The 17,706-nt window shown below is 41.8% G+C and overlaps 2 protein-coding genes across 3 annotated transcripts; one reads left to right on the top strand and one right to left on the bottom strand.

The window, feature by feature from the left end:
- Nucleotides 1-8,610: 8,610 nt before the first annotated feature.
- eif2b4 (eukaryotic translation initiation factor 2B, subunit 4 delta) lies at nucleotides 8,611-14,144 on the top strand. Of its 2 annotated transcripts, XM_056427430.1 has the most exons (14): nucleotides 8,611-8,781; nucleotides 9,248-9,285; nucleotides 9,382-9,571; nucleotides 9,838-10,044; nucleotides 10,140-10,222; nucleotides 11,327-11,359; nucleotides 11,867-11,958; nucleotides 12,040-12,154; nucleotides 12,504-12,580; nucleotides 12,690-12,792; nucleotides 12,930-13,057; nucleotides 13,244-13,421; nucleotides 13,501-13,681; nucleotides 13,800-14,144. In XM_056427430.1, the coding sequence occupies exons 1-14, from the start codon at nucleotides 8,748-8,750 to the stop codon at nucleotides 13,997-13,999; spliced, it is 1,659 nt and encodes a 552-aa protein (XP_056283405.1). In that variant the 5' UTR covers nucleotides 8,611-8,747; the 3' UTR covers nucleotides 14,000-14,144. The 2 variants fall into 2 exon arrangements, with proteins under 2 accessions (XP_056283405.1, XP_056283406.1); XM_056427431.1 differs by lacking the exon at nucleotides 11,327-11,359 and having other exon boundaries at nucleotides 8,614-8,781.
- A 516-nt stretch (nucleotides 14,145-14,660) lies between these two features.
- On the bottom strand, nucleotides 14,661-17,158 carry atraid (all-trans retinoic acid-induced differentiation factor). The gene is made up of 7 exons (XM_056427436.1): nucleotides 17,060-17,158; nucleotides 16,747-16,880; nucleotides 16,440-16,508; nucleotides 15,912-15,983; nucleotides 15,706-15,827; nucleotides 15,495-15,595; nucleotides 14,661-15,400 (listed from the first exon to the last, which is right to left on the bottom strand). Exons 1-7 carry the CDS (start codon nucleotides 17,156-17,158, stop codon nucleotides 15,272-15,274), a joined length of 726 nt encoding a protein of 241 aa, XP_056283411.1. The 3' UTR covers nucleotides 14,661-15,271.
- Nucleotides 17,159-17,706: the final 548 nt, after the last annotated feature.

Here is a 17,706-nt window from a genome sequence, read left to right as displayed (position 1 = left end):
TTCCACACATGCTTTGTATGCATATATAATATGGATGAATTCATATTGTGGTACGTGCCACTATTCTGCCTTTTGCACTGAAACCATTATTGTGTCATAATGTTGATTCTGTATGTGAATTATGACATCAAATTTATTTGTATTCATCATTAGATTAGATTAGATGTTACTTTATTCATCCCCTGGGGGAAATTACTTGAAGCAGTAGCAAAACATTCTTTACAAATATACAATTAAATAAAATAAAATAGCAGGGCATATTACATTTATGTATTTAAATAATAATAATAAAATTAAAAATGTAAAGAATAAAATAAAATTTAAATTAAACTACGAAAGTTCCGTTTCCACCATTGTGAAAGACAGTTATAAACAAATTAGCAGTATTTTAAATACAATGTATAATCCCACTACATTAAACTGATGTTATAAATGTAAATCCGGGCTGTTCTTCTTATTTGTGGATGTGTGAAACCTTTTGGGAATGTCATTGCTTTATGAATAAACTTGATTCATTATGACATATGATATCTCTCTCTCTCTCTCTCTCTCTCTCTCTCTATCTATTTATCTCTCTCTAATGCCTTTTAAAAAGCAGTGTACCTTATTTGTGCACATGCTCTCTTTTGACATGTTTGCTCCGGTGTACACTGATCCATGTCATGCGGTCACTCAGAGGCTGCCTTACCATTACCACAGGGCCATTTAAAGGGGGACACAATGTGACACCCGCAATCCTTTCATGTCCTAATTGTTTGGCTGGTGAGAAAAGTCAGGGATGTGTTTCCTGTCAGAACATCTTTTGGGGCTTTAGTAACAGATCAGAGTGCCATATTTCAAGAAATCTATATGAACAAACCTTAAATGTAATCAAGTGGTACCACATTTTGTTTAACTACATGACCAATGTGGAGATGTGTTTTAGATTGTTACCAAACGGCTTAAATATAATAGATAGAATAAGTAGTTTTTGCGGTCCTTCATTCTCAAATCTAAGAAACTCACAGCATCCGTCTAAATGTGAATCATGGGTACGAGTTGCCTTCACCTGTCCATCACCTGTTCTTTCTTTTCGCCTAAATGCTGGTGACCTTTGACCTTTCCGCTCCATTGCTTTACCACACGGGACCATGCTCCCTGCAACAGCTGTGTCAACCTCAGCCCATGGCAACTGTTGTGCCCGGGGAAGGACAGAGAGTGGCATTAATGCCAGACGACGTAATGAGTCAGCAACATGAGACCCAGCAGTTCACTTGTACATGTTGGTTTCTCATTGGAGCATTGTTATCCTTTACCACTTTTACATTTGACGTTGTACTTCCTTATATAGTAGTAGTACACCCCCCAGCCCCCCCCCCCACCCCCTGCCTTACATGCAGCATATTGCTGCTCTTTGCTCTAGTTACCTCTCACACAATTTTGGTTTTTATTCATTGAAAAACACCTACTTTGCAAAAGGAGACATTATTTGTGAACATAACATCACTCTCTAACATCTCAAAACATATTATCTAGACTTTTACTGAACAATCGAAAAAAACGTTGAGTATAACAAAAGATGTTGAGTAATAAATGATTTTAGACAAATTGTCAAACTGTCCACCTCCCACAGTAAGTGTTCTCCAAACACCAGGGGAACTCTCCGAGGTTGTCCCATCTCGTGCACATACAGGACCTGATCTGGCGTCAGCTGCCAGTTTATTTATACCAATAGAAATGTTGAAGAAAGTGCTCTGGGGATTAGTTAGTCAGTCTAACTCCTACCTGCTGTCCCGAGGGAAATTATTTCCTCGTGCCAAGAAAAGTGTGTTGTGACCTCCCCAGAAGCAGTGGGACATTGGCAACGGGGAAGACGGCTATGACAGAGGGGAACAAAGTGATTAGCAAACGTGGGCCCCTGTATGTGAGCACGGGATAAAAATAACCCCCTGACCCAATTTGTAGATAACGTGCAGCACAACCTCTGGACCCCTGTGCTGTCTTCTTCCAATGTTGGCTTGATTGCTCTTAAAAATGAACTGCAAACTTTTAAATCAGTGAAATCTCAACGCTGAATCTCACTTTTGTAAAGATTTTTCACGGGATTCATAAGATCTATAAATGATCGCCAGACGGATGATTGTAACTCAAATCAATTAAACGGAAGAGGGGTTGACGGATGAAAAAAGAAGAATCAGTCAAATAAAATGACAGCCTGTGCATGAGGCATGACACATGATGAAAGAGAAGCAGATGATGTGGATGAGAGACTTTGGCTGAACTGCTTGTCGGCCTGTGAGCCAGCTCGTACGTGACAGAGATCAGCTGCTCCGCTAAGAGGAACAGCGGGATTATTATTTGTGTCTTAACCATTGTGTCCGGTGTGAGCGATGAAGAATTCACTCAACAACAAAGGTCATCGGATATTCCTAGCACCCAGATATATCTGGCATGGCATTGGTGCATAGCTCACATTAGTGGAAATGTTGCATTTGTGATACACCCTGGCTTTGGGCCATGGGAAATATTAAACAACTGTCGAATTTAGACAACATCCTGTGGCGGACGAAAAAATAGGAGCTACGAAGATGCGATGAAGTTGCTATTTGTGGACGGCGAGTGCCTCGAAAATAGCGAGAGTTTAGAGTTTCAATATAAGCCCCCCTCTCTTAGCTGGAGCTTTCTGTGAATGAGGCCCGGGTTCCTATCACACCCAACCCCAGCGCTGATTTTAGAACACAGGTGTTGACCTTAGTGGAGCGGCTTGTGCTGGCAGTAGAGGAAAACGAACCCCTGAGCTCGGCCCGTTGGCCTCTGCTGTAATGGTATAATCACTGTATGGTCACACAGATGCTTCTAAACAGTCTTATAAGGATCTACGGGATCTATGTGATACGTGTGTAGCTGAAAGGTTCATAATGGTTGACGGAAATGTGTTCGATTGGTTACATACTCTTTTAGTTGATTTTTTATTTTCTTTACTTTAACCAATTTCTTCGATTATTCCCCTTCCCTGCTTAACCCTCCTGTTACCTTCACATTTACTAACATATTTTACCCTCAGGGTCAATTTGACCCTAGCAATTAAAACCTCCAGAAAATTATTAGAATTAATATTGTTTCCCAAGTTTAAGTGTGAGGTACTTTATGTTTGTTTGTTGACTACCTAAATAACCCTTTAAATATATAAAAAAGGTGATATTTCTTATATGTTTGACACAGTGAAAAACAGCCTGGGGTCAAATTGACCCCAAAGAACACCGACATTAAACATTGAATGGGGTCAAATTGACCCTAAAGGTAACAGGAGGGTTAAATTACATTCAGTGTTGTTTTGTAAGTGTCATGGCGGCAGGACGGTCACCTCGTGGCGGCCGGAGAATTTATTGCTTGTTTTTATGGTGCCACAAGAACACCCATATAACCGAGACGCACTCCTCACATATCGTTGGCTGTGCTTCGTTAACGGAGGTTTGCGTTACAGTTTATCAAAAGGATTCGCCACATTTGGCGAGGCAGGTTGAATACAAATTGTGAGAAGTTACTAAATACTTTCACGACTTCTCTTTTTCCTCCACACAATGAAACTAGAAAGAAGCGCGGAAAACCTCACTGGGATCTCAACCTTGGCTTCAGCTGTGACTTGTGGCCTGCTGTAACTGCTGTTCTGACTGTACCCCCAAACGCAATAAAACACGCCCATTGTACAGTTGTTTCCTTGTTTCTCTCTATCCCTCTCTTTCTCCCTTTTTCTTTTTCTCCAAAAAGGAGCCATTGACATTGGGTGTAAAATAGAGGCAGGGTGGGGTAGGGGGGGTGTAGGGAGGTGGGGGGTGAACAGAGGAACGGTGTAGGGTGTAGGGTGTCTCGAGCCCAGTGCGAACAGCTGAGAGGTGTGATTTCACAGACTGGCTCCCCCCTGTCAGGGCCCTGATTGGGCCGGACAGGAGGCGCAGGAGAGGCCCGGGCTTCTAAAGGACACCAACAGGTGGGAGGCCGCTTTGGAGGGGGGCGCTCCTGGCGGGATAGAAAAGGCCGATCTGCAAGGCCTGGAGTGGGCACAATCCACCGGGCCAGATATGGAGGAGGATGACTGATCGCAGGATAGCTGAGGCGAAGAGAGCAGAAGGGTTAGGGTGAAGTGGGGTTCTCAGGGAGCAGGGGGGGGTAGTCTGAGAGGAGTTTGGGCTATGAAGGGCAGCAGTGAGGTTGGTCTTTTCTCTGTGTTTTTGGTCTCAGTGTTCCTTTTTTAATCTCCTCTTTTATAACCAACAACTTGTTGTAGGTCCCTTTTCTTCTGAATTGACAAACGTAAAAAGCTTAATATTCGACATCTACAAATGGGCAATACAGTGACGAGGTTTTTGTTAACGCATACGTCTTCCACATTCAGGCAGTGCAGTTTTTTTGCGTCCGATAGTTTCGTTGATTTTCAGGCGTCAAACCAGTTGTCAGATGTTTTCTGTAAGTTTTACGATAGACGCAACACACCGGGCAGAGCCTGACACCTCGGCCAGGTGAGGGGAAGCTGAGGTGTAACACAGGAAAGAATCAGGACATTCTCATCACAGTCTAACCAAAGAAGAAGGGCCAGTCTTTCCCATGGCCATTTGGTTTGTTTTGGTTGACTTAGCAGCGGTTAGTTTATTAAGGAGGACGCCACAAGACAGTGTAGGAGAAGCGTATTGAACCCAATGTGGCCTCAAGCTGCTCGGCACAGAAAACCACGAGAGGAGACGCAACAGAACTCAGTGAAGGTGAGTAAAAAAACATGTTCAATGGATTTAAAATATGATCCCTTTAAACATTGCATTCTTATTGTTTTTGTTCTTTAAAAAGGACATTATCGCAATAGTTGTTGAGGTCAACATGACTTGGCATGGCACAATGTTTCGGAAATAGTACAAATGGTGACCTTGGTGAGCTGGAAGTCAGAATTTGCCGCGCCCTCCAGAGTTATGTATCACGAGGGATTTAAGCATCATTACATTGACATTGCTTGACCTGGTATTTAGCAGTATTAATAATTATTCTCAGGGACAAACCATGTAGTTAATTTGTTTCCCCCTTTAGGTTCTTACTTGTTGCTTGTATTAGACAATAACATAAGGGAAATGAATCTAAAATAAGCTTCATGACTTGAATAACCGCAAATACAATACATACTTGAAATTTCCCCTTCTGTCAAACTAAACTTTGAATTTTCGTGGCGCAGATGCTCGTGTCTCTTTCGCCACATGCTTCCTGCCCGCTCTGTCACAGTTAACCGTTCTTAAGCCGGTTGTTCCCGCTACTCTGCAACTGTGACTATGAAAGGGTGCTTTGTGTCCGAGGAGCGGCGAATCCAGTTGTTGCCCCTTGCGACGACATGCTTCCTTATATACCCATATTAATACACCACTTATGGAATGTAAGGAAGTGTGTGGTTTCAAGGGGTCTTGTGCACCGACCACACTGGGAAGAAGACACACACTGATCCTATTTGTTTTAACTAAAGTTTAATTTGTTATATCGATTGATTATAAAAGATGGAGCTTCGTTCAGCATGATTGTCTGAGTGAGCCTTTGTCTGTTTTAAGAGCTGGGTGGGGGAGGTCAGGGTTCGTGAGCATGTGTTGTTATGTGTGGCAGGACAACAGGTGAAAGGCCTTTTCCCTCTCCTTCAGCTCAGCCACATGTTAGTATTACCCCGTGATCGGGTCTCGGGGACTTCTGCCCTTCCCCAACGGCTGACAGTCAGGGAGGATTGACAGACCACAGCTGTCACCTATTAAAGCATCCGCAGGACTCTCAAAACAGGAAGAGGGGAGGAAGGGAAGGGAGGGCAGAGAAGTGGCGCTGTCCCTGAGTATGAAGGTTAGCTCCTGCAGGCTGGTATTAGGAGGGGAATAGAGCGATGTCACCGGGTTCCCAAACCTCTAAATAGGAACTATCTCCTTGGTTTCCACGGTGACACATGTTTCTGTGTTGTACGTGTGAGTAAAGGCTCAGTGGTGATATTATTTCTCTCTCTGTGTTTTCATTAGGTGAGGCTGAAGAGGACATGACCGCCTGACCGCTCGCAAATCATGCCCACCTTTCATTTCCTCTTCTTCTTCCTTCCTCATTTCCTTCTTTTTCTGTGTTTTCCTCTACTCCGGTAACCTTCCCTCTCCTCCCTCCTCACTGCATGCCCCGTCCGGCTCTCACTCGCTCTGCCTCTTGCAGCTGAAGCAACACACCTTGCTGTGGCTGGTCAAACGGAACCAAGTCAGGTGTTTCTGTGAGGTTTGGTCCCCTTCAACCAGCTACGGCGTCGTGAATTCAGTCAGCGTGGAATCAAAGACACAGTGCCGTTGTGGTGAATGCTGCATACTTTAGAGGTGGTAGTCTACTGACAGTGATAGATCATTCTCTTCAGTCATTGTGTGTTGTTTGTTTCCTGTATGGCAATGAATGTTTGAAAAAGACAATAAACGATTACTGACAACATACAATGGTGAATTACACTTTTTCTCAATGTCGAAAGATTCAAAAACATTGAATACTTGTAAAATACAGATTCATCAGTTTTCTCCTTACCAATTCAAACTGTATGTGTGCGGAGCGTTTTCTTGTTTGGGATTTTTCAGACAGTGATATAAAAGGTGTATTTTTTCTCCAACTGTTCAGTTAGTCTGAAGAAAATATTTTTTATTGCACAATGAAAAGTTCAATTAATAGATGAATCGTGCAGGATGCACAATACAAGTAGCAAAAAATGCCTCCCACAAAAAGTCAAACTTTACTTTTATAAAAGAAAATGAAACTCAATGAGACTGGGTGAATGTAATACAAATAAATTCTAGTCATATAATAATAATAATAATAACGTTACGTGACTTTTGTCCACCCTCTTTTCTAGATTATTTTTCCTTCATTAGATTTTTAAAAAGGCAGCAGAATTTTTTTTTATGGGGCTGTAAATGAAAGTGCCTAATTTGCCACAGATCATTTTCTTCACAAACAAGTAAACAAACAAACAGATAAAAATAATCCATTTTACCTTCACCGTCTTTTGTTTATTTGTGTGACTCTTTCTATTATTTTTCAAACTCTCAAGTCAAATTACATCACTTCAGTGTCTGACAATGCACCATGAGTTCATACCAGATGTCACTGACTGCCTCCACGATTCCCACCATGATAAGAATCATGTTAAGTGATGTGTTGGTGATAACACTATAAATAGTGGAAGACCAACTGTAGTTATATGTTTAAAGAAGACACCTACCAACAGAATTTAAAATACAACTCGATGTTCATGTTTATAATAGAGGTATTAAATCATGGCTGATACCCGTAGACATGCCTGTATTTTAATAATAAGAAAAGGATCAAAGTGATTCAGAGTAAAAAAGTCATAATAATTTTAAGGCTATACTATCATTGCTTTTATAAAAGAGATTATAAAGATACAAGATCAGCGTTGTGTAGAAAGTTGCAAGCAACAATGTATAACCAGTAAAATGAGCATTAATCATCTATCAATATATAAAAAATAGGGCTGTCAGCGTTAACGCGTTAATCTATGCGATTAATTTGGCCGCGTTAACGCACTAAAATATTTTAACGCAACTTTATTTACTTCCGGTGTTCGTTGAAGTTTTTTCACTCCCCTGAGTGTTAAACCGCGGCAGTGCAGTTTAACACTGTTTCCGCTTTTAAAACAATTATTTCTCCGCGAAAATAAGGAGCAGAAATCAGTTTAACTCGTGGATGAATCAGTTGGGTTTCCTCCTGCGCTCCTTCCTCCCGTCTCCCCCTCTGATACACAGAGGAACGGAGGGGCGACGTGTCGGGGGACGCGGCGCGGAAATAACTCGTCACACGAAACCGTCACCGTGATTTGTCAATCCGTTTGTCTGTCAACATTTTTCGAAAAAAACAACCAATGAACACTCAGTAAATCACAAAGGACCTCCCATCACACAGGTGAGGCTCATTAGCAACCTGTCAGTCAGAGAACCAGAGAACACGGCGCGAGGACAACTGAGCCTCATTATATAGAGCTGAGATTGTTCTGGAATGTTTGATGTAGAACACGTGGGGGTGTGTCACATGCAAAAGACTTTAAAAGGTGAATTTACATTGTTTTGTAGAATGGAGACACGAGCCCAGCCTCCAGAGGGTTAACAGGACATATTTGAATGTCAGTCAGTTACCAAGGCCACTGGTTCTGCTGCTGTTCAATGTTAAAGATGACAGGACCAATGGGGTCTCAATATACTTTTTTTTTTTTTTTACTAATCTGGATGTTTCACTGAAGAAACAATTTATCATCCACAATATTAAATACCTCGCTGGCACTTTATAGGTAGGAGCCTCTTTGAAACACAGCTGTGTGAAGTTTTGTCTTTAAAAAGAAGAAGAAAAAAACTTGTAATCGCGATTAATGAATTTCAAAATGTGCCATTAATTAGTTAATTTTTTTTAATCGATTGACAGCCCTAATTAAAAATAAATATAAGTAACTATCACAAGGTGGTCATTGTGAGCAGAAAGTTGTTACACAAATGTGTCGGTGCTGACACCTGAAGTGGAATATACAAGTACAACTAACAACAACTACCAAGATAATTAATACAAAATAAATCTAAAAAAATCTAATTAAATCGTGTGAAGTTACAGGAAAACGCCGTTAAGAATGACAGTGATAGCAGCTCTATGTCCCGCCACCAGGGGGCGATATCAGTTTCCCGGGGCGGTTGTTTCTGCAGCAGCAGAGGAAGTTAAGCAGCATCGTAAACATGGCTGCATGTGGAGTGACAGGTGCATGCGGGGGTGTGTAACAGCCGGACTTTAAAACTGTTCACAGGTGTTTTGATAACTTAACAATGGGCGCGGCGACCACATGCGTGTCGTCCGTGTTTTCGGCTCTTTGTGGTTTGGGTGGGAGCAAAGTTAACACCCCCTTTGCTCGTGCTGCTAACTTTAGCCTTTCCAGCGGTGCCGTTGCGCTATCAGGAGGCAGCTCGCGTTATTGCATCATTCTTTCCCCCGATTGTTAAATTTAAACTAACAGAATATCTCAAAATGGTCTGTTTGAAGTCGTCGTCGTTCCGTGTGGATGTCGGTAGCCGACCCGGTGACGGGCTCCGTTAGCGTGACGCAAACCTAGCAGGTCAAATGGCAGACTGTATAGAGAGCTAACAGCATCACCAGAAGTGAAGGACTGGAAGCTAACTGACGGTTGCCCCTGTCATTACAGACGTTAATGTAATAATAATGTAACCAACTTGTTTTACAGATGACGTTTGCGACACAAATGACATCGAACGATCAAAGGTTGGTGTTATTTCTTGTGTTTCGCCTCAGTCTCAGCATCAGGCTGCCTGTGGGGCTTGACTGTGATGTCTCCTCTTGACATGTTTTGCTCAACAGACTGAAGGCAAAGAGCTGACCAAAGAGGAGAAGCAGCGGCTGAGGAAAGAGAAGAAACAACAGAAGAAAATCAAAGAGAAAAAAGATGACACGACTTCACAAGAAGATGAAAAGAAGAAGAAGAAGAAGAAGAAAGAAGAGAAGCCTGTCGGCCCAGCTTCGCAGCCTCCAACGCAGCCCTCACAGAAAGGTGCGTATACTGTTCGGACTGCACCATTAATTATTAATTTGTCGTATGGCACATTGCAATGCAGCGAGCATCAATTGCTAGCAGGGAACCGTGGATGTCTGTGATATTTGTCAATTAAATGTTATTTTTAACTGTGATCCATCACTGTAATTAAGGGCAGCAGTGAGGTTGGTCTTTTCTCTGTGTTTTTGGTCTCAGTGTTTATTTTTTTAATCTCCTCTTTTATAACCAACAACTTTATAACCCCCCCCCCCCCTGAACTGTAGTAACGCCCGCTCCTGCACCGGTTCCTGTGCCTGCCTCAGAAACTCCTGCCCTTGCAGATAAGCCAGCTAAGAGTAAAGCAGACTTGAAAGCAGAGAGAAGAATTCGGCAAGACTCCGAGAGGGCCTCAAAGCAGGGCAAAAAGGGGGACGTAGGGCAGCCGGCCCCCATGGGCAAACCGAAAGCACCGCCGAGTGAGCTGCAGCCAGGTACTGTAGTAGCCAGTTAACCAACATAAGGAGTGACGATCTCAAATTATACGTCATGTACTGTGGGGAAAGTCACACTTTGTATGTGTTTCCAGTGGTGAAGAGGCTCCCAGAACACGTCCAAGTGGACAACCCAGACGTTTTATGGAAACTGGCAAAGAAGTTGGAAAGACTACAGGTTAGCTGCCTTATGGGTCGTGACATATTGAGCCAGTCCAAAAAGATAAGGAGCGCCCTTAGCTGTAACATTTTAATTGTTGTTTATACATTCATTGTAAATATTTTGTTCAGAAGAAATAAGGAAAAAGAGACAACTGAATTGAGGCATGTTGGTGACTCTTGCTAATCTCATTGAAAAGGATTCATATTAGTTAAAAATTGCCTGGATCTTGGTTGTTTTCATCTGACACCTGTTGCAAATGACATACTATTTAATGTGTTTTGTTTACTATATAATATGCTTGCGCTGCATATTTCTGACACTTAAGCATAATCTTAAATTAATTATTTATATTACGAACTAACCTCTGAATCCTGCTCATTCTGGATGTCCTGCCCGCCACTTCTTGACTCAATTTCTCAGTTGACCAGATCAATGGTCTCAGATCAAAGTTCCTCACTGATCCAAGTACTTGCCCTGTTCTCCAGAGTTCTCTATTTCAATGCAAGCTTTCGTTGATATAGTTTATCATATGCCTTTCATCGCTCCCTGCCTTCTCTCTTTAAACTCAGTTAATCTTCTCCTCTGATTGGATATGGGACTACTTTTAAAGACGGCCCGTGTCTTCCCTTTACCCCAAAAAGCCCTCCCGTATTTAAAAACATGGCACTGAAACCTGACTGCCCAAAGTAACGACGTTCTTATGCATGTAGATAGCGGTGAATATTCCATTTTAGTTTTAGCTATAAATGCATTGGCTTCTAATATAAACAAAATAATTGATTTCAAAATTGTAGTAATTGCATTCAATGTCTTTCATGACCTGGCCATGTGTGTACAGCACTGTGGTTAGGCCCCAATTTGGTCGTTTCCCATTCAACTTAAAGCTTTTCGTTACAGATTCTCTAATCTTAGTGTATTTACAATACACTAAGATTAGAGAAGCAAGGACATGACAGGAACTTACTAAATTACAGCTAGGACAGTTCAGGAAATGTCACCTACAATCCTAAAATGTGTTAAATTACAGTGTGTGTGTGTGGATCATGTGTTGTGACTCGCTGCATCCTCACATAACCGTGATTTATAACTGCATGTGATCATACCTAACATTTCTTTCAGACGCCAGGGTGCAATGCTGCTACAAATGTCAAGGTCTGACTTTCTTAAATATAAATGTGTGGCATTGACATTCGTGTAGTTTGGTTTGTTAACCTGTCGTTGTTCTCGTACTCCGGCAACTTGGAGAAGTTGAGGATGCAAACTCGTTGTTTGGTCCATTGACCCGGAGGCGCTGTGTCGGTTGCATGTTTTCGTTTGATGAGTCGACGACGTGTTAAATGTCTCGTTTTGTTTGTGTGATTACCGACGACACTGAGCTGTCTGCTGTGCCCTCCAAACCGCTCTGTTTGTATTTTCAACAAAATCATACTTAATGATAATAAACAGTGGGGGTTTCCTGTGTTGCCAAAATTGAAGTCTCACTAAATTATATGTGAGAGTAGCCTTTGATTAGTAATACAATCGCTTCTTTCCCCTTGTGCTCACTGGAAATGTACGTCTCTGCCTGTGCTGTGACTGTGTGTCGACTTCACGATCTTAGCTTAGACCACTGGATTCCTGGGAATTGATGGCAGTGGGCGCTACTCTGCTTCATTTCAGATCCCATTCCGGTCGGACTACGGCTACAAAGTCAGCCTGTTTTCTCATCTCCACCAGTACAGTCGGAAAGCCCCTCTAACACAGCAACTCAGGTAAAATGACCGTGTATAAAGTGAAGCAGGTTATTTATGTGGTGCCAAAAATGTGTCCTAAAATCTCATTGTCTTTTGCAGCATCCCCTCCACAGTGATCCATCCCGCTATCGTTCGCCTGGGTCTCCAGTACTCGCAGGGCATTGTGGCGGGGTCCAACGCTCGCTCTGTCGCCCTGCTGCACGCCTTCAAGCAGGTACGGAGCCCTGGAGGGGGAGTGGCCCGACTGCATCAACATCCCATTGTCCTTTTTATACGACAACGCAAAAAACAAAAGGTTCCATTTGTTTGGTTTCTGTTTGTTATCAAGTATAATGAACATACAAGCTGTAGGCACCCCTCATAGCCGTAAGTGTCGTTGCAATGTTGTTGTTGTTACTGGTTCCTACAAAGTCAAGTCAGCAATACATTCCTGATGTCAGCTTTTCAAGCGATGCAGTTTAGCTCCCGGTTGTGCAGCCAGCGACAGATTTTTAGCAGCCTGACATATTGGGTTTAACTACACTTTTTAATATTATGGTTGCAAATTTTTTTTCCCTCTTCAGGTAATAAGAGACTATACTACGCCTCCAAATGAGGAGCTATCGAGAGACTTGGTCAACAAGTTGACACCTTATATCAGGTAACCTGATTCCTAATGAGAATGTTATAATGGTTCTCTTAATGTCACAAAATGACATTGTTACTGTTTAACACATCAAATTGTTGCGTCTGTCTTATTTTCCTTTCAGTTTTTTGAATCAATGTCGCCCTCTGTCAGCCAGCATGGGGAACGCAATCAAATACATCAAGAAAGAGATCTCCAATATTCCTAGTCAATGCAAAGAAGAAGAGGTTATTGTCACACTTTTTTCCCAACCAGAGATCATGAACTGAACGTGTTGTGTATTCCATAGATACAATAGACTGAATGTCACTGATGACAGTTTCCATCTCCTCCTCCTTCATGAGTTCTCTCTTCCTCTGCCTAGGCGAAGAGCAAACTGCTGAGCTGCATCGAGTGCTACATTAACGAGAAGATCATCCTTGCTGCTAAAGCTATTGCCAAGTACTCCATAGAGAAGATCAATAATGGAGATGTCATCCTAGTTTATGGATGGTAAGCCTCTTAAAACTGACATGCAAAGAAAAGGCATTTAGTTTAAATGTCATGTGTTTTTATTTCCAGCTGTACAGATCAAGAAATGCAACACTCGTGCTCCCAGGCCTACTTTAAAACCACTCTTAACGCTCTCTCTTCCCTTCCTTCCACATTCTCTAACACGCCTCGTCCATCTCCTCTCAGCTCGTCGCTGGTCAACCACGTCCTGTGCGAGGCCTTCGAGAAGAACAGGAAGTTCCGTGTGATCGTGGTGGACAGCAGGCCCCGACTGGAGGGTCGGGAGGCCCTGAGGCGCCTTGTCCAGAGAGGCATCAGCTGCACCTACGTCCTCATCTCCGCCGTCTCCTACATGCTCCCAGAGGTATCTTCACCCAAAGAGTAGCCGAAGCCCAAATGTATTTCCCCTGTCATAATAATGCCTTGACATTGGACTTCCGTAGGTGTCCAAGGTGTTCCTCGGTGCTCACGCGCTGCTGGCCAACGGTTACGTCATGTCTCGGGTGGGGACGTCTCAGATAGCTCTGGTGGCCAAAGCCTTTAACGTGCCTGTGCTGGTGTGTTGCGAGACCTACAAGTTTTGTGAGAGGGTGCAGACGGATTCCTTCGTGTCCAATGAACTAGGTATGGCGGCTGTTTTTTTTAAAATTTATTTTTATTTTCCATAAATATATTGTGGAAGTGCTTCTTGCGCACGTTTTATTTGTGTGTTAGCGAATGAATCCTCACCTCTACTTTCCAGATGATCCCGATGACCTCATTGTGACCCGTAAAGGGAAGACCCAGCTGGAGCACTGGCAGGAAGTGCCCTCACTCGGCCTGCTCAACCTGGTGTACGACGTGACGCCGCCCGACTTCGTGGACTTGGTCATCACAGATCTGGGGATGATCCCGTGCACCTCGGTCCCCGTGGTGCTTCGAGTCAAAAACGTGGACCAGTGAACAACTTCCTGCTCAGTCGGTTTCTCTGCGTTTCTGTTGATGGCGGAAGTTTCAGAGCTTGACTGCTTGCACACAACACAAAATATCATGCTTTGAGCATGCAATAAATATATATCTGAAATGGCAAAGGCTTTTTTTAAACGGAGTCCATGTGTGTTTTTATGAGATTGGATAATTAGATATTTGTTTCCCTACAGGTGAGGAGGGTAGTTGTCTTTTACCAAGATGTTTGATTCGATCCATGTTGTGACTTTCTTTACAACTGAACATTAAATGGCTTGTATTTGGAGCACAACAGTTCCACTGGGGTACACAACACGCACTCATTGCAATTAATTTAAATGAGCCAGAAATGGCTTCCTATTTACACTGAGCTGCAGTACATTATCTCTGAATGTTTTGCGAGCCATAAAATTCATCCGACTAGTTTTTATGGGCTGGATCACACCAGGTAGTTTTTGGGCAAAGGATGTCAGATTGTGCTCCAAATCGCGTAGTCATGAATTTGTCTTGAACACAAGAACATTTTTATTTACAGTAGCCACTAATGCATTGATAGTCGTTATCAGTCCATTTATATATTGAACATAGGATTACAGAAACAAGTCCTTAAAGGGTTTTCAAATGCATGTATATGTCATGGTGGTAACTCAAGCAAAGCAATATTTGAAATGTTTTATTAGCAACCTGAATGAAAAAGTGAAACTCACTAGTTTCCTCTTGCAGGACTAACACTGATGTGGTCACAGCATAAAAGTAAACACTTAAGTCATTTAGTTAAACTAAATTTCTCATTTTTTTGAAACAGCTTCATAGAGCAAATCTTAATTTTGATGGTTCACATCACGATTCATAGAGTGAATCCCACTTTTTTGTTGTTGCTCTGAGTAAATTACACATTCAACATGGAGTAAACAATTCTACGGATGTCCTCAAATGTGCAGGACACTTAGTTCCATCGCGTCGACTCACACATTCAGTGCATGGTTGGCACAATTAACAGCAAGCAGATCTTCAAAATGTTCTTACAATCACTATTATCTCTCGTCAGTCAAATACATTAAAAAAAATTAAATTATAAATTGTAACAGTGGTGTAGTATTGCCAAATATTTAAAAACTATTTCAAACTGAGAAAAATGTTGAAATATATTTCTAAAATTGCACTGATAAAATAAATTAAAATGTACCTCAATAAAGTAAAAATAAAACTGTTTAAAAGAAGCCTGGGGTCAGCTCAGACTTAGTCAGTAAGTTCCCTTTCAGTTTCAGCTCAGTTGATCGTTCCAGGTACAGGAGTCGGGGCTACGGCATGGCGTCTCTGCGTGAGCCACAGCAGGAAGGAGATCCCAGCCGTTGACGCACAAAGAGACCCAAGCACCAGGAGAACAGGGAAATCCCCCTATTGACAATGGAAGTAAAGACATAACTTTAAGCAAAAGATTCAATGTTAAACTTGGTAATGAAATTCATAACATGAAAGATTCAAATCAAACCTCTCGAAGACACTTGTATCCATGAAAGCTGTCTACACAGCTGCACTCAACGAAGCTGGGGCCATAGGGGGCACAGAGGGAGTTCTCTGGGCAGTTCATGGCTGAGGATTGTTAATAATTGTGAGACGAACGGTTGCAAAGTATTAGCAGAAGGCTACTGCAGTTTTAGATCCCCTGTGTCACAATGGAAGGGCATCAGATGGGAACTTACACAGCTGGCTGGTCTGATTGCACATATCTTTCGGGCCTTCACAAATGCGATTTTCCCCTTCGACCTGCACCTTTTCCCAATAATCGTTGCCCCCTGGACAACCTATGTCTCGTGGCAAAATCCTACAGACCAAAAAAAAAAGAAAAGAAAAAAGCTTTACATTTCAGAAGCAGTTGTCAGTTCAGTTTTTGCAAAAGAATACTTACATTTGAGCCAACTCAAGAAATCCTTGAAATGCTGTGTCACTGATATTGACAAGGGGATTGATTGAGAGGTCTCTGAAAAGCAGAGATTTTAAAAGTTAAAACACAAATTGATTATGGATACTGATACTAAATAAGACATGTTCAAATATTCCTTATATCAGAACGGCTCTTATTGTGTACTTGTGAGGTTTATCTAAAATTCACTCATTTTTATTTTTCTCTTTAAGAATCCTTTTCTACTCAGAGTAGTTGACACATTTAAGTCCGTGCAAGTAGTAGCCAAAGTTTGTATTTGCTGCTAGGAACAGAAACTTTCTTCACTCCCACACCTCAGAAATGCAACACTAAAAATGCTGAGGAATCTCTCACGTACTTAGTGCAGCAGTGCAAACTTCTCCAACAATCTATCATGTGGAATCAACATGTCAATGTCTATGTTTGCCTTCAAAATACCCTCAGCCAGGGTCTTCATATATTGTGCATGAATTGTTGTGTGAAAAGGCATGCAACCGTAAAATCTGTACATACATCATTAATGCTGTTGCTGCTCCATGAAGATCCTCCACGTGAGTTAGTGAACAATTGGACAGATCCAACCTGATACCAAAAAAAACGTATGACTAGTTCAATTAACCAATTTACAGCGGCATTACACCGATACAAAGATATACAAATACAGCTACGACTATATAAAGATAAACTAACCAACTACTAAAACAAAATAGTTTTTACTTTCAGCTTAATTTTGTTATCCAGAAGTCATTTATCGAGATCTACGCAAACGTTTCCACGGTTTTCGAAAGACATTGAAGGCAACACTTAACCTAAGTCTTACCCAATGATGTGTTCAGTGTAGAGTGTGTTGACATGTTTCAAGCAGCACCGTCCTTCTATCCGACCAGCGGACGAGGAGCAAAACCGGCCCACGGCGGTGCCATTGAGGACCGAGCCGCTACAGAGCTCACATACCTGCAATTACAAAGCATTGAAAAGGGGGGGGGAAAGGGTTTAAACAACAAAATATCGGGTGATCTATATATGGCACCTGAAGCTAACTCGTCAAACATCCACCTAAACTCGCTGTTTGTGTCATTTACCTATTTCAAAAAAAAGACCACAGCGGATATATCACCACAAACAAGTCTTACCTGCAGTTCCTTCAGTTGATAACTTGCGTAAAAAAATGAATTAAATATAAAAACAAGCACCACAGATTTAAGCTGGTTGCTCCCAGCTTTCATTTTCATATACTGAAGTCATATGACTCCTGTAGCGGACATGTGACAGGAAGCTGGTCCAACACCACGACTCCAACTAGATGTTGCGCTGCTCTTACGCATACAATCAATGTAGAGCATTTATAGTGTCTGATTATGTAGGGAATAATAAGCGTGAACCCATAGAGTAAGCATCTAGCATGTCTATTTCTTAAATAAACTTTTTGTAAATAAATAATTTTGTAGCGAATCAAAAACCCTTATTTAATGTTGTATGCAATCAATGTAAAACCTTGAATTCATTCGACTTTTTTTCTCATTTCTAATCTACTTATGAAATAGGACCAACTGTCAACGTAATTTTCTCGCAATACAGACCTTTTTCATACATTTTCGAGAACTGTTGACAAAATCTAGACGCAGTTTTCTCTGATTCTAATGCATTTTGACTACGCTTTCACTGTCACTTTGGGCTGTACCAAATAAAGTGTGTAATGTAAGTTGGATGATCTTATACAATTCAAAATATGAAAATCAACATGTAACTAACACATTTATGTTATTATAATACAGTATTA

Source organism: Pseudoliparis swirei, chromosome 12, assembly GCF_029220125.1.
Source record: "Pseudoliparis swirei isolate HS2019 ecotype Mariana Trench chromosome 12, NWPU_hadal_v1, whole genome shotgun sequence".
In the NCBI taxonomy this organism is placed as follows: domain Eukaryota; kingdom Metazoa; phylum Chordata; class Actinopteri; order Perciformes; family Liparidae; genus Pseudoliparis; species Pseudoliparis swirei.
This window is presented reverse-complemented; position numbering and strand designations above follow the sequence as displayed.

Coding starts and splice junctions, on each gene's coding strand:
- eif2b4 (XM_056427430.1), top strand. CDS start 8,748: ATGGCTGCATGTGGAGTGACAGGTGCATGCGGGG. Junction 10,045..10,139: donor GCCGAGTGAGCTGCAGCCAG/GTACTGTAGTAG, acceptor ATGTGTTTCCAG/TGGTGAAGAGGCTCCCAGAA. Junction 12,581..12,689: donor AAGTTGACACCTTATATCAG/GTAACCTGATTC, acceptor TTTTCCTTTCAG/TTTTTTGAATCAATGTCGCC.
- atraid (XM_056427436.1), bottom strand. CDS start 17,158: ATGAAAATGAAAGCTGGGAGCAACCAGCTTAAATCTGTGGTGCTTGTT. Junction 15,984..16,439: donor GCAGCAACAGCATTAATGAT/GTATGTACAGAT, acceptor TCTGCTTTTCAG/AGACCTCTCAATCAATCCCC. Junction 15,828..15,911: donor TTTCTTGAGTTGGCTCAAAT/GTAAGTATTCTT, acceptor TTTGGTCTGTAG/GATTTTGCCACGAGACATAG.